This window comes from Labeo rohita, chromosome 2, assembly GCF_022985175.1.
Source record: "Labeo rohita strain BAU-BD-2019 chromosome 2, IGBB_LRoh.1.0, whole genome shotgun sequence".
NCBI lineage: Eukaryota > Metazoa > Chordata > Actinopteri > Cypriniformes > Cyprinidae > Labeo > Labeo rohita.
The window spans coordinates 15,815,411-15,842,118 of NC_066870.1; the positions used below are offsets into that span (position 1 = coordinate 15,815,411).

At 36.5% G+C, this 26,708-nt stretch overlaps 2 protein-coding genes across 4 annotated transcripts in view; both read left to right on the plus strand.

Annotated features, from left to right (window-relative positions):
• Nucleotides 1-5,050: 5,050 nt before the first annotated feature.
• Nucleotides 5,051-21,194, plus strand: rab2a (RAB2A, member RAS oncogene family). Its single transcript, XM_051132156.1, has 8 exons — nt 5,051-5,268; nt 8,719-8,790; nt 9,155-9,222; nt 14,654-14,736; nt 14,837-14,929; nt 16,643-16,754; nt 17,620-17,688; nt 19,676-21,194. Exons 1-8 carry the CDS (start codon nt 5,223-5,225, stop codon nt 19,769-19,771), a joined length of 639 nt encoding a protein of 212 aa, XP_050988113.1. The 5' UTR covers nt 5,051-5,222; the 3' UTR covers nt 19,772-21,194.
• An 836-nt stretch (nt 21,195-22,030) lies between these two features.
• Nucleotides 22,031-26,708, plus strand: part of chd7 (chromodomain helicase DNA binding protein 7) — a 47,783-nt gene continuing 43,105 nt past the window's right edge. For 2 of the 3 annotated variants that reach the window (XM_051126744.1, XM_051126760.1), the window contains exon 1: nt 22,031-22,304. The gene's annotated coding sequence lies outside the window, so the exon portion shown is untranslated. Of the gene's footprint in view, nt 22,305-22,389; nt 23,152-26,708 lie in introns of those variants that run through there. The other variant, XM_051126752.1, reaches the window with a different exon arrangement.

Sequence of the window (26,708 nt, forward strand, 5' to 3'; positions counted from 1 at the left end):
AAATTATACTCAAAATAAAATTATACTAAGAATTCCATTGATGTATGGTTTGTTAGGATAGGACAATATTTGGCCGAGATACAACTATTTGAAAATCTGAAATCCAATGGTGCAAAAACATAAAAAAAATTGAGAAAATCACCTTTAAAGTTGTCCAAATGAAGTTTAAAGTAATGCATATTACTAATCAAATATTACGTTTTGATATATTTACGGTAGGACATTTACAAAATATCTACATGGAACATGATCTTTACTTAATATCCTGATGATTTTTGGCATAAAAGAAACATCGATAAATTTGACCCATCTGATGTATTTTTGGCTATTGCTGCAAATACACCCGGGCAACATAAGACTGGTTTTGTGGTCCAGGGTCACAAATGTACAAGTAGTCAGTTTGACTATTTGAATAAAGTACAAATTCTCCCAAAATAATACTCAAGTACACTATTCAAGTAAAATCACACTGTTTACAAGCAATAACAGTATAAAACTGTTCTATACACTGTAAAAAAAAATGCAAATGCATATTTTCCAGTTTACAGAACATTTTGAGTCTCAAAAAAAAAAAAAAAGCTATTTTCTTGAAACTACATAAAGATTTTTGTCAGTGTTCAAAGGATGAATTTTGAGATTTTAAGTTTTCAAGTGATATATAATTTCTTATATCTAAAGCGTGATATGGGAAAAGGGCAACAAAGAAACTCTTTTGTGAGGTCAGAACTCCTGTTATGATGTAGATTTTTGAGGTGCACTCTTGTCATAAATTCATTTGTTACTTTTCCTACATAATTTTTTAACACAAAACAGTGGTAAAATATCTATTTGGGAGTCTTAGACCTTTCCAATGATATATAGTTTGTCATGATTAGATTAGGATTTCTTTGTAATATGGTGAAGTAAACTTCCCACTGAGGGGAAGGGTGACAGTTAAGAAGTTAAAGGAGAAAGAATTATTTTAGATTGTGTACTCATATTTTGGCATAAAATTAAAGTTAAAACTCCTTAATAATTGATTGGTTACTTATAAACACAGTGCTTTTAATTTCACAAGATGTCAGTTGATAGACTGTAGTTATGTGAAGTATTGTGATGTTTTTATGAGCTGTTTGGAATCTCATTCTAACGGCACCCATTCACTGCAGAGGATCCATTGGTGAGCAAGTGATTCAAAATTTCTACAAATCTTTTTTCGATGATGAAAACTCATCTACATCTAAGATGGTCTGAGGATGATTAAAATGTAAACACTTTTTTTTTTTTTGGGCAAACTATTCTTTTAGGATTAAATGTGAGGTAAGTCACGGTACATGAGACTATACAGAAATTTGCAGGGGAAGTCCATTAATAGTTCATTAATATCTAATGTCAAGGTCTTTCTCTCATCTCTGATACCAAACTAACTATCTTTAGGTTAAAGCTCACATGGTCTGTTCCTCTCATTAGCCAATTACATATATGCAGTCCATTGCAAATCTTGCATTGTCTTAATATATTCATTTAAATGGAGATTTGTAACGGGAGGTTACAGAACCATCCAGCTCTACACCATCACAGTGGGCCAGAGCAAAGCACTTAACCCCAAATAGCACCACTGGCACTGGAGTATGGTTAACCATGCACTTTGACTCTTGTGTCTGTCTGAACAAGAACAACTATGTCTTCTCAGTTTGATGGATAGGTTCTGTAGACATAAAAATACATTATTGCAACTGTGCACACAATAAAGAAAATAAAACATTATTACTTCATCGCTGGAATATGAGGATCGCCACACAGCCATGAAACAATTAAAAATCAAAATCGCAGTCAATCGTATGAATCAAAAATTATTTTTATAACAAGAATTAGTGTAATTATTTCCATCTGTATACTAAAAGTATTTAAATAGAAATATGAATAAAAATACAACAATAATGAAATTCAGAATTATGGTGAATGTGAAATATTAAGAAATATTGTGATAGCAATTTAACTATAGATAACACTATCACAATATTGTGTTTGTACTGTTTTTGAAGAAGAATATTTGCTTGTGTCTGAAAACCAAACGATTCATTCTAAGAACAAATGCAAATGATTTGTAGTAAGCTACAATATGACAATGTTACAGAATGATCATGCTAATATTTATTGGTTCATTAAACTGTCACAGGATGATACACATTCTATCATGTATATCAAATTTTACACTTTCTCTTGTAATACTATTATTCACTTCATTAAATGTACTTCACCACAAATCCAAATTGTCAAAATAGTATGTTCTCATTGTCTGTTTATTATGTTTATTACAAAATTATATTTTTTGAGAAAAGTATACTTTTGTATACTTTTTAATCACAAATGCTTGTCTTGCGCTAGTTCTTCAGTGCACATGCATGTCTTCACGCATTGTGTAATCATGTTGGAAAAGTTGCCTGTGGTTAGTTCTTCATTTGTGTACTCAAAAAGGTAAGGTAGAGCTAAAAACTGCAATTTGGACCCTTCAACCCATTGGCCACCACTGAAGACCTCTATATGGAGGAAAATCCTGGAATGTTTTCCTCGAAAACTTCAATTTCTTTTTGACTGAAAGAAAGACATGTGGGTAAGTAAATTATGAGGAAATTTTCATTCTGGAAGTGACCTTCTCTTTTAAATATAATACATAATATAAAGCTTAAATTGTAAATTCTAAATAACAAAGAACCAGGAAAAAGGCTGGGGATATTTCCCCAGAATAATCACAGTCATAAATACAAAAGCTTGTCACTGTGGCAGAAACCTTAAAAGGACAACTGTGCACCTTATCTATCCCCAAAAGGCAGGGCCGCTGCTGGCCATATGGGTGCACTAAGCAGAATTGTATTGTTGTGCCCCCTCCCTCAAATATTATGGAAGAAGAAAAAAACAGCTACTATACAGGGTCAAAACAGAATTTTAATAAAATATAAACCTAAATAAATAAATTGTAATTAAATTATATTATTTATAAATTACAGTTGTAGCGCTAGACATATACCTATGGCTATGATTTTATTAATACAGTTGTCTGATTGATTTTATTGTCTTAAGCATTCAGAAATCACACAAAAGAAAATTACGCCCTTTTACTACAATAAAACCATGGTTCATTTTGACAAGGGTTGTGATGTCCACATACATTTGTTGAAGAAATTATAGAGGCTGTAGCATTTTTATCGCAAGTAGATTTTTGAATTAAATGTTTGGTTAATATTAAACCCTAATATTAAGCCCTTTGCAGGCATTTATAGTAATATGCAATGTACATAAAAGGTGCATATTAGTACCTTAGAGCAGTGATATGTAACCTTAAAGTCATAGTTTACCCAAAAATGAAAATTCTGTCATCATTTATTCACCTTGAAACGTTTTTTTCATACTATGTAAGGCAATGTCACTGTCAACTGTTTGGTTACCCACATTCTTTAAAATATCATTTTGTCTACAGAAGAAAGAAATTCATACAGGTTTGGAACAACTTCAGGGTGAGTAAATGATGACAGAATTTTACCTTTTGGGTAAAATATCCCTTTAAAGTCATGATAAAACAAACAGAAAAAGGTCTTTTCCTCTGTATTATGACATTTCTGAGAATAACTGATTATTGAAAAAAAATGTAGGGTGGGTACTTCTATATGCATCGATTTTGAGATGTGGGCACTGCAAATGTAGAGGTACACTACCAGTCAAAAGTTTTCGAACAGTAAGATTTTAATGTTTTTTTTTTAAAGAAGTCTCTTTTGCTCACCAAGCCTACATTTGTTTGATCCAAAATACAACAAAAGCAGTAATATTGTGAAATATTTTTACTATTTAAAATAGCTGCTTTCTATTTGAATATATTCTAAAATGGAATTTATTCCTGTGATCAAACCTACATTTTCAGCATCATTACTCCAGTCTTCAGTGTCACATGATCCTTCAGAAATTATCAAATATGCTGATTTGCTGTTCAAGAAACATTTATCATCATCATCATCATTATTTTTTTTTTTCAGGATTCTTTGATGAATAGAAAGATCCAAAGATCAGCATTTATCTGGGAAAAAAAAAGCTTTTGTCACATTATACACTATAAAAAAGCTTGGAGTCAGTTTAATTTTTTTATTATAGAATACTTTTATTTAACAAGGATGCTTTAAATTGATCAAAAGTGATGATAAAGATTTATGTTACAAAAGATTTATTTTTCAAATAAATGCTGTTCTTTTGAAATTTCTATTCATCAAAGAAATCTAAATGAATTCTACTTAGCTGTTTTCAACATCATCATAATAATTTTTTTTAAAAAAAAATCAGAATATTGGAATGATTTTTGAAGGATCGCATGAGTGGAGACTTTAAAAAAAAAAACATTAAAAATCTTGCTGTTCAAAATTTTTGACTGGTAGTGCAAATAAGTGAGCTTGCAGGAGTGGGTTTAAGTGGACTAAATAAAGGAAGTCCTGCATATGTCACCTAAGCGAATTCTGTAATTTTCACTGGAAGTATTGTTGCCTCACAAAAGGTAGGTCCCCAGTTTGAGGCAACAGCCTTTTTGTGGAGTTTGCATATTCTATCTGTGCCAGTGTGGGTTTTCTTCACAATCCAAAGACATGCATCATATACAAAAACATATAACACACATTTAGAAGAATAATTCATTCTTTGCTGACTTTAAAGTACTACTAGTCTATAAACCTTTTGGGGACAAAAAGCTGAGTTTAAAGGTAGTGCATTTTTCTCAGAGTGATAACTGCTTTTTTTTAATGGGAGAATTCTGCTGTTTCAAAGTTGTTAGGGATGCTCATTCTGCAATGGACATTTGGGAGTTCACTCACTATTACTTTAACTTTCAAGTGATCACTATAAAGTTTTTGGAAAGATAATTCTTCTCTTGCAAAGTGTCTACAGAACAATAAAACCCTCGAACGTGACATGTGAGGACATACAGTGCCTCTGCCCTCTCAAAGAACATTGGCCTGACACATAGCGGTTAGGTGACTGAACTTCCGGTGAAGTCCACAGCCTCTTCTGTTCTGCGTGCGTGGCGAAGGCGGGACGTACGTGACGTAGGCCGGCTGGAGCTCCGAGGTGTTTATTGTTCCTTCCCGTCGAGGAGAGAAAAGGGCTGGCTTAGCGGAGGCATATATCACACACACTTTCCCTGCGGTTTTAGCTTCGAGGAGCCATTTTAGTAAGGCCAAAACAGGTTAAAACAGGACCGCTTGGCCATGGCGTACGCGTATCTCTTCAAATACATCATAATCGGAGACACGGGTAAGCAGCGACAGTGAGTCTGTTATTTCCGCAGTGTTGGAGTCAATGACGTGGTTCAAGCAGAGGCGCGAGGGGTGGGAGGACTGACAACCTGTTTTTTCTCTGCCTTTCTCTCCATCTGCCTCATTAGCTCTTAGCCTTACTATTTTAGCTTACATAAAGTCAATTCGTAAGCGTGTGCTTCATGTCACACCAGCGGTGTGCGGTTATGAGGCTGTCACGGTCTTTTGTTTTCCGCTGGGTGGGGGGAGCTAGCAGACAAGCTAACCGCTGCTTCACATCAGCTGTCTGCCTCAATAACAACAACAGCAGCAGCATCTCTGCTTTCTGTTAGCATGACATGTAGAGTGAAAACCCAACATCCCGTGTGCGTGTGGCTCAATGTTCGCTTGTTTTGATTACGTCTTTTTCTAGTCCAACTAAAGGCCACAACAGCCTGGCTAGTTAGCCAACACCGCTAGCAGCTATTTACTCTTACTGAAAATGGCGTTGGCTCATTTGCGTTTTTCAGAGGATAAACACGCTTAATAAGCAATGACTATTAAAGATATTCCTTTGTTATATTACTCAAGTCTCACATTGATCAGCCAGGATCGTACAATTAGTGTTTTGACGTTGGTAACCCCGTATAATTGTGGCCTGCTAACGTTAGTGTTCTCCTCAGATTTCTGTCACTGTAGGCCTTTCCCCAAGAGATGGGCAAACAGCAGATTAATTCTGCCTTCAAAAGTGGTAATCTGTCATTTAGTTGTCTTATTTTACATAAGTAATATTTTCCTAGATAAGGTAAACGCATTAATATAATACTAATAATGTTCAATGCAGTCCAACACTGTAAGATTTTGCATGCACTTCATTCCACGTTACATGTTGAATTTGTTTTGCTTTGTTTTCAGACCCACTATATTATATATAAGTTTCTTTAACTACCATGCACTAACATTAAAAAAAAAATCATTTGATACAGTGCACTTATTGTGCACAGACACGTTTTTGTTGAATTTATATTTTTAAAAAATACGTTTGATTACACCTGTAAGTAATTTTTGTAGTTACATCTATAATTACACTACAAATACCCTTAAACCTATCCATATCATAAAACCTCTCTCTAACCTTACCCGTATCCCTCCTCAATAGCATTAAGTGTTTTGCAATAAATTTTTCATATAAAGTAAGACTGAGACCTTTTTCCCCCAAATAATGGCACGATTTTCTCCCTGCACATAAATTAGCTTATAATAAACTTATGCAGTGTTTTCTAAATTGGCAGTGTTGTATTGAAGATTTTGTTGCAGCATCAAAATCATCATGCTTAATGTAGTAAGCTTATCTTTGAAATTAGGGTCTTTTGTGTTGCAAATGTAACCTTTAACAAGCTTTTCATCGACAGAATAATAGGTAAGTTTGCTTCGTTTACTGAGAAGCCTCTTTCCTGCCTCATGTGGAGATGTAGCGGTGGTGCTCAACATTTTTTGGAAAACTGAACCACATAGATTATTTATATATAAACATGTCGGTTTTGTTTACATCTAAACGGCGTCTTTCAATGTGAGCATGCTCAAAACACGACAGCCGGCATAAGTGAGTTAAGTGTAGCTCACCCAGAAATTAAAATTCTGTTGTTTACTCACTCTCATGTCATTTCAAATCTGTATGACTGTCTTTTGTGGAATATATAAGTAGATATTTAGAAAAATGTTTGTGAGCAAATGGTTTTGGATATCATTGACTTATATCATATGGACACTGAAAACACTGAGAGATTTCTCAAAATATATTTTTATGCTCCACAGAAGAATGTCAGATATACAGGGTTAGGAATGATATGAAGGTGAGTAAATAATGGGAAGTTTTTAATTTTTGGGTGGAGTATCCATTTAATCTTCCTAGCTAGGCTTTAATACAAGTTGTTCCATGACATCTGATGATCAGCATGTTATGAAGGCAGTGCATTTCAACATCTTGCCTAACTTGACACTTCCACCTGCAGTTGTCCAGAGTGATTGGATTTCTCCCTTTAGTATCAGGCCTTAAACTGCGCTCAAGTCAAAAGCAACTATCATAAACTCTTCAATCCCTATGCATTTTACAAAATGCTGAACAACAGTAGAATTAGGTTTGTGACCACTTTTTAGGCAGTGGTGGTTGTAAATATGATGTGTTAACAAGCTTATGTCTTTGCATGTTGCTCAACCCAGGTCAGATGGTGCTCATCTGAAACTTGAGCTAGCTGGTCATTACTAGGCATCATGAGATTTCATCTAGCCCAGTCTGTGTTCAGGCTTGAGGTGTAAGTTTGCAGCGTTAAAACTGGCACAAGGTGAGGTTTTGCTGGATTTCTAGGACAAGGTACATTTACATTTGTATTTATTCATTCAGCCTGACACTTTATGTCAGTTATCTGCAGCTGAGAATAAAATAACCATATGTGATTGGTTTTCAAGTAATGCTACTTTTTCACTTGAGCACTAGTGTGTCTTTTCAAGTGGTGCATTTAAATTTCAGTCGCTTGCCATGTCCATGTTGGCGTAGATGTACTACTACAGGGTTAGATTGAAGCGATAACGTCCAGCTGTTACCAGTTTATGTTGTCGCCATTATTCACAAGAGACAAAACAACAGGTCACAAACATATTTTATGAAGCACAAGATATCTATTACATTGTTTTGCAGGTCTGTAGGTCGAGTGTAGTGTTTGTTGTAGGTGAGTCTGCACATTACACATTGTAATTTCATCATTGTTGTGTTGTCTCCATACATCTCTCTTGTGAGCGCTCTTTGAATGCTGCTTGTTTGCTTAGCAACGGCTGTTGCTCATGGTAACGCCTCCTCCTAATGTCATAAGCGTTTAACCTGTTTGCGTATCATGGCAGATCCTCTAATTTCATTTTAGGGGAAGGGTTTATTTAGTTATGACGGTAATATAAAATGTCTTGAACTGATGAGTTTATTTAATTAGTATATTTCATACTGCATCCAATCCAAGTAGCAGGTGTGCAAGTATGTAGTTTAATATGCATGGAAAACCAAATAAATGTGAGATTGTTTTTATTTGCGAACATTAAATACTGATGTCATTGTTTTTGCTATCCGTCCATCAGGTAATTGGTCTTAGATGCTGTATCAAGCTCATCTACCCCAATGTGTCTCACTTTAATTATTTGTCTGATATTGATCTCTATGCATGGATTATTTTATTCTCATTCATTTTAGCAGTAATAATAAGATGGTCTTACAATGGCTTTAATTAAACCTTGTATGTTTGTACACATTGTTGAGAAGCAAGATGAGAGACTTTGTCTCAAAACAGAAATAGCCCTGTCACTTTTTGCGATTTTTCAATTACAGCCTGAACAAATGATTTTGATGTAATGAGATACAACAGATGTACGGGCCTGAGGGCTAATTGTGGCCATTCACGTGTGACCCCGTGTGTTTGTTTTGCAGGTGTGGGGAAGTCGTGCCTATTATTACAGTTTACAGATAAGCGCTTTCAGCCAGTGCATGATCTCACTATCGGTAAGTCTCTTTTAACTCAACCACATATTTTCTCATTAATTAAAAAAACAGCAGGATTGGGTCTCATTAGCACAGGACGCAGGCTGGTGCCAGTCTCCTTGAAATGTTTTTGTCAGAAATCTTCTGAAAGCCCATTATAGTAGTGAAATTTGTGGCATGGATAAATAGGCTTTATCTACTCCATGGGTAAATAAATGTATTCAAATTTATTTAAAGCTGGCATTTGGGAACTGTATTGTCAAGTTTGATATCACTAATGCTTTAAAATTGAAGATCTGATCAATAGTGTTGATGCAAATCTGAGGTGATGCATTCAGTGCCCTGTGAGTCACGAATCAAGCTCTGTCTTCATTTGTCTCGACAGGTGTTGAATTTGGAGCGCGTATGATCACTATAGATGGCAAACAGATAAAACTTCAGATCTGGGACACGGTAAGATTAAATAGCATCTGATTTGTCATGTACCTTATTTGTGCCAAAAAAATGCTCTGCAGTTTGTTTGTTTTGATATCTGTGATTATTCAGGTTGGTCAGCTCTTAGGCTGCATGTCCATGTTTTTTAAAACATCAGGAGCGTCTTTTTCACGCTGAATGTCCAGGTGTTTTTTTTTGTTTTGTTTTGTTTTTTTGGGGTTTTTTTTTTTCCTTTCTTTTTTTCATCTGTGCCAGAATGACAAAAAAAAAGTTGAAGAATGTTCAACTTTGAGTAAAACACTCCGCTCATCACTGTCACTTTCTAGTCAGCCAACCAATCAGAGCAGTGGAGGGGCGGGACTAATACCGATCACCCTGCCTGTACTTTGACTGAACCATATTGAATAAGTTAATATTGAAAAAAAGAGCTTACAATGGAGTGATTTCAGCAGAGCGCCTGCTGTTTTCAGCTGGCAAAAAAACACTTTGGTGGACACGCGCCCTTAGTGAATGTTATTTAGTAAGTGTTACTATAGCTGATATGTGAAACTAACACAGTAGAGATAGTGATGTGGTAACGTGCGTTTCCTGATTAGACAGATTTGGATATACAAAAATGCTAATGCAGCAATATGCTAGTGGCTGCTCATGGGAGTTCAGTTCTGCTGCCAGGTCGCTGCCAGCCTGTCACATGATATTGAACCTAAATGTCATGTGACTAAAGACTCTAGACACAAGAAAACAATGCTGATTGGCACTAAAACAAAATCCCATGCAGCTGTCTAGTAACTATAATGAGCTTAGATGTCAAAGGTAGAAGATTGAGGGAAAATAACAATTTTGACTTCCTAAGAGCCGTCCCAAAATCATGTACTGTAAGTAAATGTTATTTGCAAAAAGATTTTTGTTCTTCAGAATCCACTTTTTTTTTTTAAATGGATGCCAGTGGTGGAATATGCTCTTTGCATCCAAATTGTGTAGTAACAAGTTTAGCCAGCAGGGGCTAACCTGCATTGTAAAGCCCTGCCCTCCAAAGACATGTCAACAAACCTGGTGTCAGGTTCAAAATGATTTACAGGGAGATGATGTTTCTAACTGTTCATTTTTTTTATGCCATGGGCTGCTGCTGTCTGGTAATATGCTTATTTATGCTAGAGCTGCTGTGAGGAAAAAAGTCCATATTTGACACTTCAGCCAATAAAGCAAGAAACATACACCTGGAAAAAATCTCCTTTTCAGAGGAGTTAAACTTAAACCCCTGGTTTCACAGACAAGGCTTAAACCTAGTCCCAGACTAAAATGTAAGTCTGATTTACAGTAATTATTTTTCATATCAGTCGATATCAATATTTATCATAGTCTTTATTGTTTTCAAGTTTAAAGCCAGATTTTTGCTCCGAAGTGAAAGTTGTAGAAGCCAGACCATTAATTTCCCTTAACAAAATAAATATCTAAATAGAAAAATTAATTTCTTAGTTTCTGCATGTGATATTGTGTCAAATCAGGAAACAGGTTTGTGTTGCCTGATAATATTAATAATGATATTACTTTTTGGTCCCTTAGAAATGCACATTTGATTAGTAGTAGCTTGAGTTAGGATGCAGAAGTAAATTTTTGTTCATTATCAAAAATCAGTAACATCTGTAACATCAGTAACAAAAAAAGAAGAAGAAAAAGTAGCAACCTCATTTTTGTATGGCGAAATTTCATTATTCTGACTTCTTTTTTTATTTATTTTTTTTTTAATTATTATCTGTTGGTCTTCCATAGTAGCGTACTTTTAAATCATGATAAACACAGTTAAAGCCACACATATAGCACACTTTAATGCCATGGTAAAAATATAACTATATGGTTTTTAGGTGTTTGTATGAAAAACAGTAGTCTAAATAAATTTAGTCTAAATGGACACATGCTTTAGTTTAATTAAAAATACTGTAATTATATTCCATTACTCCTTTAATACATTTAATTAATGTCTATATTAATAATGTAATAAAACTCGATACAAATACCCACAGTTCTGACACAATACCACAGATTGTATCATTGCACAGTGTTTCTTCTGTTTGTCACGCTGTTTTATCTAGCTTTAAACTAGTTTAAATCAGTGAGTCATTTGTGTTCTTCACTGAATTCGGGCACGTCACACTGGATCTCACAGAGCTGTTTAGAGCTTGTGTGACTGAGTAAACAGCGGATAAACAGTCTGTGTGTCATGGTTCAAGTGAGTAGTGCTGTTTCGTCCAGCTTTTGGTGCATAAATCGAACATTTATCTTTGGTGCATTATATCGAACTCTTTATATCTTTTTTTTAGGGGTTCGAGCACGTAGTGCTGAAACCCTATTGTAATTGTTAAGATTTTTATTATCATTATTATTATTCTTCCCTAAAACTGATCGTGCAGCCCAAACCATAAGGCCTAGAGAGCTGAATGTTCATAGTATAGAGAGCTATCAGTTCATAGTCCGGCCTTCTTGTCAGATCCAAAGCCTCGCCCCAGTCGGCCTAAAGGGGGCACTACAGCGCCAAAAACTAACTTTTTTTTTTTTTTTTTTTTTACATTTCTGGCCATAGCTCATACAATTTTGTCATAGACTCAAAAACTTTACATCGTTGCAATCCTTGGGTCAAGACGAACACAAGTACACTGGCAGATTTTTCGTACAAAGTCCGTTTTTTTCCGCAAAATGGCGTTATATCCGAAACCTACTTTTGTGAACTAGTCCTAGGTTTTTCGCCCGATCAGAACCAAACCAGTGCAGAAATATTCCCTGGACAGTGAATATCAATGATTATCAAAAAAAGTTGAAATTTCGACTCAAGTTCGCATAGGAACGCCAAAACGTTCTATGCTATGTAGAATATTTGCATTTGGACAGTGATAACAGGGCCACTTAATAAGATTATCATGATCCACTGCACCCAAAAGTCTATAAAACCTAAAAAAACAAAAATTAAAAGAAAATAAAAGAAAATGTTAGTCATATATTTTGGTTTTGGACTAGACCTTAAAGCTATAGCAACCGCAGCATTCCTCTGCTTGTAAATAGGGCTGCACGATAAATCACAACAATATCGCAATCGATATTAAGAAAAGCTGCGATATTCATGTGCGCATCTTGTCAGTGATGCATGGTTCTGTGATCAGTAGTACATCACCCACTGAAGGCCAGAGGGCGCTCTCGCGTGAAAACTCCAAATATGCCCAGAAGAAGAATCCAGGAAATAACGATCGCTGCAGCTGAATAAACAGAAGATTTAACTGCTGCCATTGATTTAACGTGACTAATAAACACACAACTACAACAATATATGGTTTATCTGAAATATATTTTATCGATATAATAATGCAGTGTTATTCGACATTGCTGTATTACTGCTTAGAATGCTATAAAATATTTTGCGTGCCTTATTCTGTGTAAGAAGCCGCATCATCTCACAGAAGGATTTATTTCAATCACTCGACTGAAGTTATGAAGTGAGTTTTAAGTAAAAACATGTTATTAAATTTGGTGTTTACACATGCTTTCAGATTTAGCAGCATTTACGCTGTAGTTCACCGAGAAGCTACGCAAGCAACTTCATCATCGCAGCGTGATTTGATAATATTGATGTGTAATATGGATGATATTGTCTGTGTGGTTTTGCGCAGCTTGTCGTTGAACTGCGGCTCTATATATTGACACTGCTCTATCTGAAAGCACGCACGTGACGGACATTTACTGCTGATTACAGAACCGGCTTTAATGACAAAATGCGCAAGGATATCGCATGCCATATATCGTGCAGCCCTACTTGTAAACAAGGCGCAGCGCATCTGGGTTCTACATCAATGCCGACTCCTGCTTCAGCAGCACCACAAGCATGCATCATGATACTGTAGAGAATGCCCAGCGGAGATTGATACGAAAGAGGAAAAATTGAAGTCATTTTTTGTTTTCTTTGTGGACAAGTATTCTTGTAGCTTCATAACATTATGGTTGAACCACTGATGTCACATGGACTATTTTAATCATGTCCTAACTACTTTTCTGGATCTAGAACGTGTCAGCTGTGTCACTGTCTGTGGAGGCTCAGAAAGCTGTTGGATTTCATAAAAATCTTAATTTGTGTTCCAAAGATATTTAAAAAAAAAAAAAAAAAGAAAAAACTTTGACTTCAAACCTTTGAAAGGTTGTTCCCCTGCTTTTTTCCTCCTCTTTTTTTTTTTTGTGATTACAGCTGCAGCTCTTCATAGGAAAAGACCTAAATATTTCAGTGAATCGTGTAGACTTCATTTTATGTCTTTCAAAATATGCCACCTTGAGAAGTACTTTATTTTAATAAGCAATCCTTCTAATTGAGTGTATGTCTGTTTTAATGATGGATCTTTTTAAAACATTGTCTGATTTGACATGTATCAGTGCTTTGCCAACATGTATAAATGTTTGTACAGCACAGCAGTCAATATTTTGACAAATTCAGGTGCGGACTTGTATTAGAAATGCAGTTATGAACTTTGTTGATCCCAATTGCACATAATAATTCTGGCCAGCAGAGGGAGACAACGTATCAGTGTCTGTGATATTGTGGTCACGGTATCAGTGTTTGTTTTATACATCAAAATATGTCTTGTTTTTTTCCTTTTGTACACTCTTTTAAAAACTAATTAAGAAATGCACACCAGTTTTTTTATGTTCACTGACGTCTCTGTGGAAGTTAAACAAAGTCACGTTAAACATTAAATAAGATGTTTTCCTGTTTATAGGCAGTTTGCATGGGTGAGGCTATCTTATAAAAAAATCAAACGTCGGGACAATTAGGGGTAATCATGCGGTGTGGTTTTGTTGCGATGATGTCACCTAGATTGTAGCGTGTCTTTAAATGCACCCTAAATAATTTATTTCAAGGTTATTTCAACAAGCTGTGTGATAAAACTAGAGGAGATGGGGGAGTGTTGGATGAAGTAACAGGAGAAATCTGCATGTCTGGCCTTCCTGTAACCTTTCACTCCAGCAGATGGCAGGCATAACGGTGTCATTCATCATTTATTCACAATGGGCTCCATTAACTCTAATGTTAACAGCTGCCCCGGGGAATGGGTTATTGAATTCAAATACGTGCTCCTGGCTTATTTGCCTGCTGTCAAAGGGGATGGGTTGACCAGAGGCCATCTTGCACTGTGACACGCAGATGAACGGTGTCCGTGCACTGGGGGCCGGCAGATTGGACGGGCGTCACGCTCTGGAGGATCATTGTGGGATGGAGAGTCGGTGGTGAGAAGACACTGTGGTCTTTTTAGAGCTGGAGTTCCTAGGGCAACACAAGCCCGGGGGGAATGTGGTGAAGATGGTTTACGCACAGAGTGAAGACGCAACATACCCAGTGGACATTGTTGGCACCTGATTGTTCCTCATAAACAGGCTTTTACTAATGGTGTGATCCCTGTCTGCGTGTGTGTTTCAGGCCGGGCAGGAGTCCTTCCGCTCAATCACCAGGTCCTACTACAGAGGTGCAGCTGGGGCTCTGCTAGTTTATGACATCACAAGGTGAGACCGAACTGCCATATTTCTGTTCCGTTCCATTGCTTTACTGTCTTGTCTCTTGTAGATTTGGTACTGTAAACTTATTTTTTTCTTGTATTTGCAGAAGGGACACCTTTAACCACTTGACAACCTGGTTAGAAGATGCTCGTCAACATTCCAACTCTAACATGGTCATCATGCTCATCGGAAATAAAAGGTCTGTATATGTTTTTATTTTTTATTATTGGTACCTATAGTCTATGTATTTATTTACTTAGTTATTTGTTTATTGTATTTATTACATGCATAAATTGCCCATGTACGTTATTTATTTTATTTTTATTATTTTGATACATCGCAGTTTAATTACAACAAATGAGATGAGAGAAATGAGAGTACAGAACATTTCATGACTTGGAACTAAACTCTTGTGTTAAATGCACCAGTTTACACCACATTTATTCAATAAAAGTTTTCCATTTTTAATGTATTATCCATTGACATGGCTTTTTGAGCAGGTATGATTATTGGCTAATGCTCATGTCTCAAATATTAATTTGGTCAAATATCAGCTGATTAATTTGCCTGGGTGATATGTTGGTAGCTAATATGTAGGAAATGTAGCGGATTATTTATTTATTTTTAATTAATACTTTTTATTCAGCAAGGACAAGTTAAACTGATCCAAAGTGGCAGCAAGGACATTTATATTATTACAAAAAACAATTTAAAATAAATGCATCTAGGGGTGTGCGATAATGACAAAAAATGATCTCGGTATTTTCTGGAATTTTGTCAGTAACGATAATTAGACGACAATTTGCTGAGCGTGTTATGCTAGTACTTTGAGAGATTTTTGAGAGGTACTTTTTTTTTTTTTTTTAATATATATAATTTATATTTTTTTTATATATATATTCTGTAATGTACACAGTATACACATATTATGTAAACAAGCTTTTATTTTGGTTGCAATTAATTGTTTGACAGCACTAAACCCAAAATCGGCAGAATGTGGCAGGAAATCACTGCATGAGTCACTGAGTCATTCATTCAACCAATTCATTCAAATGACTGATTGGTTCAGTAACACAAAACAGAGGTGCAAAATAGTTCTGCTGTAGCTTTGTTTGAAACTATTTTCACTGTAGAAATAGAACAAAAAGTGGATTTTTTTTATTTATTTTTTTTTTTCTAAAATGTAAGTCAATTAATATTAAATTCTTTTTTTATTGGATGGATTTATAAAATCAATATTTTCAATCGTAGTGATAGCTGTTTGGAGGAAAAACTGTATTTGTGTGATATGAACTATATCTAATCTTGAATTTTGGGGGGGATTCTAAATGTTTTTTAGTAGACTAAATCACACAGTGATAGTATGAACTCTAAATGTGCTTGTTCAGTCTGTATGCGTGCACTCTCTGGGTGTGTTTTTGTTTGTTTTTTTGTTTAACGTTTATCGTTTAAACAACATTTGCAATATTGTCATAGACAATATATATTGCACACCTCTAAAAGCGTCTGTTTCTATTCATCAAATCATCCTGAAAAACACCTATGTTTCAGGAAAATTACCATTTCAACAAAAATATTAGGCTGTTTTTTAGCAATGATAATAAGAAATGTTTCTTGAGCACCAAATCAGCATATTAGAATGATTTGTGAAGTTTCACATGACACTGAAGACAGGTGTAATGGCTGCTGACAATTCAGCTTTGACAGGACTGCAAAAAAATTTTAATTAAAAAATTAAATATTACAAAAAAAAATGTTTTAATAATATCACACAATATTACTGTTTTTGTAAATACAGAGAATTTGAAAAATATTTTTAAAAATCTTACTGACCCCAAACTTTTTAAATGGTGGCTTATTTCACAGTCCAGGGTAATCTGAATTTAAAGCTGTTTTGTTTTTGTTACGCCAGTGATTTGGAGTCACGGAGAGAGGTGAAAAAAGAGGAAGGCGAGGCCTTTGCCAGAGAACATGGACTGATCTTCATGGAGACTTCTGCAAAGACTGCATCAAATGTAGAAGAGGTAAAACAGCACTTGTGTGGCTCAGAGGTCTTCAGAGCTTGTGTCGTGATTTATGTTTGGCTTCTTGTGTGAAAACATGTGCACATACGTGCATATAGATAACACCCTAGGGACACACGGACTGGGGAGAAAAACATTGGGATCTCTGCTGTGGAAGCCAAGAAGCTAAAGCAGGGCTTAGAGCTGGCTTTAAAAGAACGGGGGTGTTAAATTGTGGAAGTCCCTCCCCCATCCTCCCACTATAAGACGCCTCAATGATTAATTTGTCTCATTAGTGTCGTGTGAATTCTCCTGACCCTTCCCCCACCCCTTTATGACGTTTCAATCTCCTATTTAAGGTTCATGCATATTCATAGATTCCCTGCCACACACACATGCACGGATATGAACGCACACATCTGCGGCACTCGCTCAGCCATCTCTTTCTCTCTCGGTGGTAATTGAGCCGCAGAGGACTGATTGCTTTGGAGAGCTGAGAGGCAGTTGCAGCAAAAAGCAAAGCAACGCTGTTAATTAGGCTACAAAGTGCCGGTGGCAGGCCTTAACGCTTTAAAGGTGAGCCGTGCACACGGCCATGTTTATTTTCACTGGGTGACCAATGAGTGCTCCATTCCGAAAATAATATACACCATCACTTTCAGCCAGATGGGGGCACCAGCCATCAACTGTAAAAACTGTGACTCTTCGAATATGTCAAGCTGATCTAATTTATTCATGAATTATATTGATTCCAGTATGCGGTATTGTTTGGTGTCCAGTACTGGTTGTTTTGCATAGGTCTCATTTAGAGTTTATCAGTGTATGCATTTGAAGGATGGCTTTTTAATCATAAGGATAAAATATGCTTTTTTTGTGTGTGTTTCAGGCATTTATCAACACGGCCAAGGAAATTTATGAAAAGATCCAGGAGGGAGTCTTTGATATAAACAACGAGGTAACCCATATGACAAGGAAGCACATTCTTTGTTTGCTTTTGCAAGTTAAAAATAATTGGGTCTAGAGGACTTCCTGTAGCATTGCACTGAAATCCAGTATGTATGGTCTGGTGGTTAGATTCGGAAACTTTGCACAGTTTGTTCAGCTTTTAGATAGATTTACAAACCTTATGCAGGAAGTTGAATTCATTTTTTTTTTCTTTGTTAACCACTTGCTATTTGCTAGACAATGATAATAGGATTTTTTTTTTATTTACCAACAAAAAGTGAATACTGTGGCTCCTGATAATTTATATTCCAAGAATTTAGTGGGGGTAAAATTTGTCTTTCTTCAGTTGAAAAGATATTGTTTTTTTAAGGAAAATGTTCCAGAGTTTTTTTTCCATTTAGTGGACTTCAGTTTCAGAGGGCTCTACACGAACCCAAACGATAAAAATTTAAAGATTTTTTTTTAACCACAAACGCTGGTATTGCACTAGCTTGACTTAAAAGTGACATGCAAAATAAAAGTCAAACCCCCCTTTACACTAAAAGGTAAAACAGTTTTGATAAAGGTAAAACTATTTTGATGTTGGAGGAAAAAATGTGATGGAGGTTTTCAGTCCACTCTACCTTTTTGAACTGGAGTACACAGACAAAAAACTAACCACGTGTGACTTCCAATATGATTACGTAATGCGTGAAGTCTCAGACATGCATTGCAGAGCTAGTGCAAGATGAGTATTGGTGGTTAAACGTATAAATTTCTTTACTTTTTTAAGAAAAAGATGATCGTTTTGCTACATAAGACCCTTATTCCTCATTTGGGATTGTGTAGAACCCTTTATGGCTGCATTGAAACTGCTATTTGGACCTTCAACCCCTTGCTCCCCGTTAAAGTCCACTTATAGGGAGAAAAATCCTAGAATGTTGTAATTTCATTTTGACTGAAGAAAGAAAGACATGAACATCTTGGCGAGTAATTTATCACAATTTTTATTCGGTAGATGAACTAATCCTTTAACTTTAACTGCTAATATGACAGACACTTCAAAAAAAAAGTTTAATAAGAATAAAATCATACTAGAGTCTCTCATTGGTTGGTTGATACCCTTTGCACTATGGTGATGTTTTCCCACAGTAGCCACATTGTTGTCCTCAAATCTATGCAAATTCAGATGTAATAGCCCATGGAGCATAGCAGTTAATATTACACTTGTTTGCATGTGATTGCAGGCATTGTAACAGCTGATAAAATGTTCAGAAATGTAATGGTAATGAATAATTGTACAGTGATATAAAGTATGACTGAAGTGAAAGAAAGAAGCAAGACAATGACTTACCTGGAACGCAGATGTACTCCAGGGAAAGCTCCACACAAGCCCTCAGGCCCTTCAGTTTCTCTCTATTGGCTGGTAGCCAAAACATAAATTCCTCACATCTTGTAAGTTACAGCCGGTTTGATGGAGGTGAGCCCGCTGCAGCTATTTTACTGGAGTAGCAGGAAAAGTTAAAAAAAAAAAAAAAAAAAAAAAGTAAAGGCACAGAGTCCAAACCGCATCAGCTGATAGAGATCCTGGCCAGGAACCTCACATGTGAGCTCACCCCAGATCACTATAAATCAGATTTGGCGCAATGTAGTTTCCTGAGAACGCTACAAAAGCGCAGCCTCGCTACGGCGTGTCGGTTTTGAACGTGAGCCCGCTTAAGGGAAAAGTTGGCACGGAGGATACCTTTGTGTGATGAATGAAAGTGCCACCAGCTTGGGTGTGTGTGTTTTTAAATTTCTGGCAGGTTTCCCTGCGTCTCTGTGTTGCTGCTGGAATAACACTCCAGAGGTTCTCCCGCCTCAGTGCTGACAAAAGCGGCCCACTAATTCAGGCCTACAGGGGCTGGTATTTTCTGCATAACGCAGCGTTACGTGACAGTACGAAATCACCATCGTGAGTTTTTAACTTTTGTAAGGTCTTGTCATCTGAAATACCTGTGTTTTATTTGCGTTTGCAGGCTAACGGCATCAAGATTGGACCCCAGCATGCCGCCACCAACTCCACGATGGGCGGCAGTCAGGGAGGACAGCAAGCCGGAGGGGGCTGTTGCTGAGCACTACCGTTTACCCTCCAGTCTCCTCCATGTTCCCCTCCGCCCCTTACGTTTCTACTGGACTGGTCGGGCTCACTAACATTTTCTTAACCTCCCACAGCCCAGGCCCCGGATTCAAATCATATGTTAGATGGCTGTCCAAAACGATACAAAAAAGAAATATTTATAAAGTCCAGGTCCTCTTCAAACCTCCTGACCAACTCCTGAAGCCTGTTTGGGCTACAGCAGACATTATATGGTTACTAGTAAAGCAAAAGACAGGAGCTTTGGAGTTATTATGGTAAATATATTCATGTTTGTTTCTCAGCAAGTTGTTTTTTTTTTTTGTTTTTTTTTTGGTTGGTTTGTTTTTTTTTTTTTTTTTTTTTTTTTTTGCCCATTTGACTTCAAGCTGAACTGTATTAAACACTACAAAGTCATCTATAGTATTTTAATCAGTTTATGTGGGTGAATTCAATGAAAACTGTGGTGAACCCTGAAGTCAAAATAAAAGGAACGTAGCGCTGGTCTAAAAAAAGGAACAGCTGTTATCAAAGTGAAGAAGAAAAAAGCAGGACTGTTTTAAATCTGTATTTATCATTCACATTCTGTATATATAGTTATCATTTCTTGCTTTGGTGTACGTTGACCGAGCTAGAATTCTGTACTGAATTTGCTTAAATTCTATACTGTATGAATAGAGCTTGAAACTGCAACAGTATTGCGATATTTCCAAAACTGCTTTGACACCATTTTAAGGTAATCTTTTACTTCCTTCTTTTTAGTTTGGTCCTGCCATCTGCCTTGACTCCTCGTATCCGTGTCCACTGTATAGAAACTCTGGCTCTATATTCCTCTTTTAATGCCAAATTTGTGTTTACCTGTGTTCTAAAAAAAAATCATGGCTCCAGATATGGATCACATCTCCAGAACTAGATCTGCTGTTTGCCTTAAAAGATTTTGGGACTTCAGAAAAAATATATAACATATTCATGTTACACAGGATCATTTCAGTAATTACGTGCAATTGTATATTGCATACGATAACGCTAGACTCTCACTTATCCATTAGACAGACACTCACGCATACATGCCTATACCTATATATCCATAAGAGTCGTCACATATGCATGCATTTGTATGCATATAAATATATCTATTTTTTTTTTTGTTTTCCTCTCTTCAAAGTTAATTTTCTCCAATGCAGTCCGCTGTGTAAAGTCAGTGCAGATCCACATTAATTTAGGTGTCTGAGTGATTGTGTAAAGACTTGCTTTCTCTTGGCACTATGTTGTTAATAGATATACGGTGAACATCTTGTCTGTTGTGAAAGGGGTGTGATAAAGCCAAACCTGGAGTAACTTTGTGACCCTCGACTTTATTTGCTGTGTTCTCAAATTAAATGCTATCACGAAAAAAATATAATAAAACCTTCTAAACTCAATTCGCTTTTGTGGAGCTTCTTTGTGCGACGGGGCTAGCTTTGTTAGCATGCGACATAAAAATGTCTTGTTTTTCTAAACAAAATGTATGTATTTGCAGTTTTCTCACTATTAAAGTTAGCTAAAGTAAAATCATCTGATAGCACAGCGTATAACCGCCATTTATAACAACAACACATATTGTGTGAGTGATGGCGCCAGAGGAATGCAACAACCCAAACGTGTTTACGTGCATATAGATCTGACGTAAAGATCAAGAGCAGGCCTGAACATCCGGGGTACCGCCGCCAACAGGGATTGGCTAGTTAACAATACAGGTAAATTCCTCTTGTAGATGTATAGCTTGGTTGCATATATAACTGAAGTTGTGAACTGAAAAACAACCACAGCATGTTTAACTGTCGTGTTTACTTCCTTTAACTGATTGTTAAAGACAAAATGATTAATAAAATGCCAGTAAAAACATTTTAAATACTTCGTGCACACATTTGTTTACATATGAAACAACTACATTATGATCTCCACACGAGTTTCGCAGTTAGCACACAAACATGTTTTAGAACTTAAAGATAAAACACTAAATCACACATCACGGGTTTATAATCACGCATAATGCTCTTTAAATAAAAGGACTGTTAGATAAATCATAACAAACGTTATAAAGTTTCAACAACTCGAATCGTAGTATGAAATATAAAAACGTAACCACGGGAAACTGCTGTATCGAAACGATAGGCTTCGCAGAAAATGTTTATTAAGACCTGGAAAGTAAAAGAAAAAAGGCACTTGCGTCACAGCCCGGCGAGGTCACTCACGCGCACGCATGTTTATCCAGCAAGTCATGCACGCGCCCCCTGCCTGTGGAAGGTGAGCGCGAGTGTCTAGAGGAGAGGACACGAGAACGCGACTGCCTGGATCGATCGGATTAAACTCGAATTGAGTGAAATTACCACAAAGGAGAGAAGCAGAGTCGGCGAGGACGGGACGCTGAGACGCCGACTTGACCGAAAGAGTTTGAATTTCGACAGTTATTCGCGTATTTAAACGGATTTTCGGGATATACGAAGAGGAGTTAATTGGTGAAAACCCTAAACTGACCCGCGTTGAGGAGGGTAAGGAATCGCCTTTCTTTCTAATGATACCATACGAATTTATCAACTTTATCAGTCGTACACAAACTTACTAGATAGTTTCAAACGTTTCAAACATTGTTGTACAAATATACCCGTACTTTCATTGTGAGAAAAGTGTTTTTGAGCGTACATTTAACTTGTTTTCTACCATGGTGGCACCCGCGGCGTAAACAGTGTTTTAAAACAGCGAAAAGTTGTTTTAATTCAAATCATCACAGGGAAAACAGAAACCGCACGCTAGTTTTTTCATTTCTTTGCATTTTAACTTATCGAAGAATCTCAAAGTACCTCGAGCACATGCTAACATTAGCTGGTTTAGCTTACGCGCACTGCATTGTATAGAGCCGCACGGATCCCTATAGGAGTGGAAGCGAGAAATATGTTAGATAAATTGCGTACAAGCTAATAATTCGTTTTGAGACCTAAAACAACGCTTATATGCTTCACACCCTTCACAAATGGGCAAAACTCATTTTTTCAAAATTACATAAAGTGAGCGTTCGTTAGCAAGCTAATTGTTGAGACACGAGGTGGTTTGAACGTAGAGGTGAGTCATTGGCCGAGCTGAATGAGGGAGATCCCCGACCCCTCGTATCAACAATTACCTCAAAAATAGTTTTCGGGCGCACCGAACTGCACCTAAGGATAAAACCAAACTTGTTGTGCTTGTGTTTTTCGCTTGTAACATTGGATGAGCCTCGAAATTGTACGTGGAAACAGAAAAGCGAGTCGGAAAGTGCGCTCGTCCGAAGGACAATATAGATACCGGGGAAGGTTGCTTGAGGCCAGATGGACATTCCCTCGTTTTCTTTCTTTATTCGTTTATGTGAGTTAAAGCTCTGTTGTATCTTACTACCAACAATTCATAGAAGTGCCTTGTTTTTTGGCTTGGGGAAGTGTTTTAAATTGTATCGTTTGGTCTGTGAGAAGAAGTGCGTTGGAGAGGCAGGCGTGCGCAGAGGTAATTAGCTGGTTGGAAGTGGCCGATCTGCTATGGGAGACGGACAGCGTCGACTTCATTGTCTCACAACAAGCTAACTAGCTAGCTGGACACTCATCTCGCATTTCTTTTGTCCCCTTTGCCCCTCAACAGGTAGACGGGTTTTAAAGGGGAGTGCGGAGGGTCGGACGACACTTATGTGAGGGGAACTGAAAAAACGCACCTGGTTTATTATTGAACGAGTTTCCGTGTTTTCAAAAGTTTTTGGTTTTGTTTATCTCGAGTTGTGCGTGAAGTCGAACGGGTTTTAATATTTAGTCTTTCTATTGAACCCTCACACGAAACTTGAAAAGCACCTGCTTCGTTTAGCGTTCTGAATGTATGAATATGAAAAAAAAGCTAGTTTATTTATCCTATAGTGTTTTTTAACGCGCTTTTAACACGCGTCCGTATTTGTAACTTTTAAAAAATATATATTTAGTGTTTAAAAAGTTTTCTAAAACGCTGTTTTCAACTAACAATCTAACAAAGAATCGTTTGAAGATGGTATCGTCGTTGTCTCGCTGCCTCTCTCAAGTCTTTAACCTAAGATGGCAGCTTTTAATGTGTGTCGGTCCACTCAGTGAGCAGATATGAAGCCGGTATGGCGGAGCAGATGTGAGACTGCTTTGTAGTCGATTTAGGCTTTTCATCTCGCTTGCCTTTTCTTGTGGTTGCCGGGGCTTGTTCACTAGTTGCATCAAATCGAAAAGTCAAGTGCCGGTTCCTCTTTTGTCCTCAGAGAAAAGTTTGAATCCAACATGTTGTTCCAGTACACGTTTCGTATCTAGTGCAAAGTCGCTTACAACGCATAACTTCGCCCTTATCAAAATACTGGACTGATTTCAGAGAAAACATCGTTTGTGTGAGTTACATACGCTTCAGAATTTAGGTTCGTGTTCAGAGAAATTCTTATCGATTTGGTGCACTTAACTTTTTATTGAACTAACGGGATTTTCGATAGCAAATTCGTTCTCAAACTAATTTTAAGCACTTTAAATAAACCGTAAGGGGATGGTTTTATTTTGTTTTATTGATGTGTTAGCCAAATTTAACGTTTTTATTCTTTTTTTATGCTTTAATTAGATATAAAATCTTGTAGTTTTGACATGATGGGATTTTTTTTTTTGCTGAATGTACTTTAAAATCATTTAATATGCAAGATGCATTTATCTATATGAATGATAAATAATGTTGTTTTGGTAGTGGAATTCTTTGCTTTGGCCTTCAGGCACCTTAACTCTATTTTAAACCAGTTGAAATATCTGTGGGTTCATATTTTTAATATGTGCCTGATTGAAACTTGAAAAAAAGTCTTCTGTGGGTGTTAATGATGCATTGAACATTGAAATCGATCTCATAGTTTTACGTAGTATGGATATGATTAATCGTTTCAATTTCTAAGCATTTTAAATTCATGCAAATCGTCCTGGTACTAACTAGCCAATGACTGGCTGTGACAAATCTGGAGGACCGAGGTAGATGTGGGTCAGGCACCCCCTGCATTGACACATGTGCACACAAACACTGGTATTGGACGGCACTTTCAAGGCTGGTATTTCAGTTATCTGACAACATGCTTTCAATCTACGCCAGGAACAGCACCGCTGTGTGTGCAGGCCCTTTCCCTCCAACCCCTCCTCTCTAGCCGTGGGTTAGCAGGAGGGCTGCAGTGGCCTGTTGTGCTGCAAAACAAGCAGGCTTTTTTCTCCTTCTCGCTGACCATCCCCCTCTTCCCTGCCACACAGAAGATGGAGGAACAGTTTCAGATGAATAGCTTGGAATGGATGAGTCTTCTAATATTCAAATGAGAGCTGCTGGGCTTTAATAGCCGAAGCTGTTTCTCAGTGAGTTTGAATGGATTTAAGAGTTTTCTAAATTTAGAGACATTTAAAGTGATTACCTTATTATTATTTTTTTATGTAAGTTTCTATAAACTTGTAGAAACAGCAAAAAAAAGTGTTTGAACATAATAGGAAAAAATAATCATGCATCTACCCTTTTCTCTGACAGTGTTTTATCAGGCCTTTCAAAATATCTATAGACACTTTCATAATCACATCCGCTGTTAATATTGTTGTGCGTGCAATTCATGCACGTTTTTGTGCCATTTCCCCATTTTTGTTTTTGCCAAACAAAGCAACCTTTTTTCCGCTCATAGAACGACTTGCTGTTATGAAACCACATTCTCTGAATACTCAGGCTTTTTGGTAGCAGATTTAATGGAGTAATTCCCTTTAGGTCACTTCTGTGTCCCATGTGGCTACAGGCAGTCAGGAGAGCCTCAGGATATACAACCTTAAATCATCAGCCCTGAGGGAATGTCAAAATTAGTTTCACACGCTAATGCTGACATGACAACTTTTAATGAGATCAAGATTTCAATTTTTTCATAATTTAGAAGGCTATTGCATTATTAGATTTCAATCTGTGACCCCAATCTCAAATGAGTGCTTTTTCGAGTATACATAGACCACCAATCAAAAGTTAGGGGTTAGTAAGATTTGATTAAAATACAGTAAAACTGTATTTTGTTTTTTTGTGTGTGTGTGTGTGTGTATATACATACACACACACTGCCAGTCAGAAGTTTTTGGACATTAAGATTTTTAATGTCTTTAATTTTAAGTCTCTTTTGCTCTCCAAACCTGCATTTATTTGATCCAAAGTACAGCAGATACAGTAAAAAATGTAAATAGTTTTTTATTTAAAGCTGAATTTTTAGCATCATTACTCCAGTCACTTGATCCTTCATTTATTTAAGAAATTATTTAATTATTTAATTTCTTAAAAACATTATACATTATATATAACAATATGTACTTCCAAGCTTTAAAATGAATCAGTCATACAAATCAGCATATGATTTCTGAAGGCTAAAGTAATGATCCTGAAAATTTAGCTTAGATCACAGGAATATATTACATTTTAAAAAATAAATTCAAATATAAAGCAGTTATTTTAAATGATAAAAATATTTTATAATATTACTTTTTGCTGTGTTTTGGTTTTGGATCAAATAAATGCTGGCTTGGTGATCCTAAAAACAGTTTTGCTACTTAATTTTGATTGTATAGTATATTATTTTCAGGGTTCTTTGTAAAGAAAGTTTAAAAGAACATTTAAGCATTTATTTTAATTAGCAAACTGTTAATGTCTTTACTGTCATTTTTATAATTTAATGCATTTGTATTGAATAGAAGTATTCAACATATCACCTTCAGGAAATAGATCTAGTAAAGCTTCGTCCGTACTTATGCTGGTGTCATGGTTGTGCTTTAAAGGCTTTAACTGTCTTCTGCTAGAGCAACAGTGAAGTTTCATGGCTTCTTGCCCCAGCTGACCCTTCTGCAGGTCCTCAGCTGGTACACAGACAAGTGCCGGAGGCAGACTGGGTGACAGCA

Bases quoted from the DNA above. Each gene is read 5' to 3' on its own strand.
- rab2a (XM_051132156.1), top strand. From the start codon at position 5,223: ATGGCGTACGCGTATCTCTTCAAATACATCATAATCGGAGACACGG. The intron at 14,930-16,642 runs GTCTGTATATGT...TTGTTACGCCAG, and splicing joins ATGCTCATCGGAAATAAAAG to TGATTTGGAGTCACGGAGAG. The intron at 17,689-19,675 runs GTAACCCATATG...TTGCGTTTGCAG, and splicing joins TCTTTGATATAAACAACGAG to GCTAACGGCATCAAGATTGG.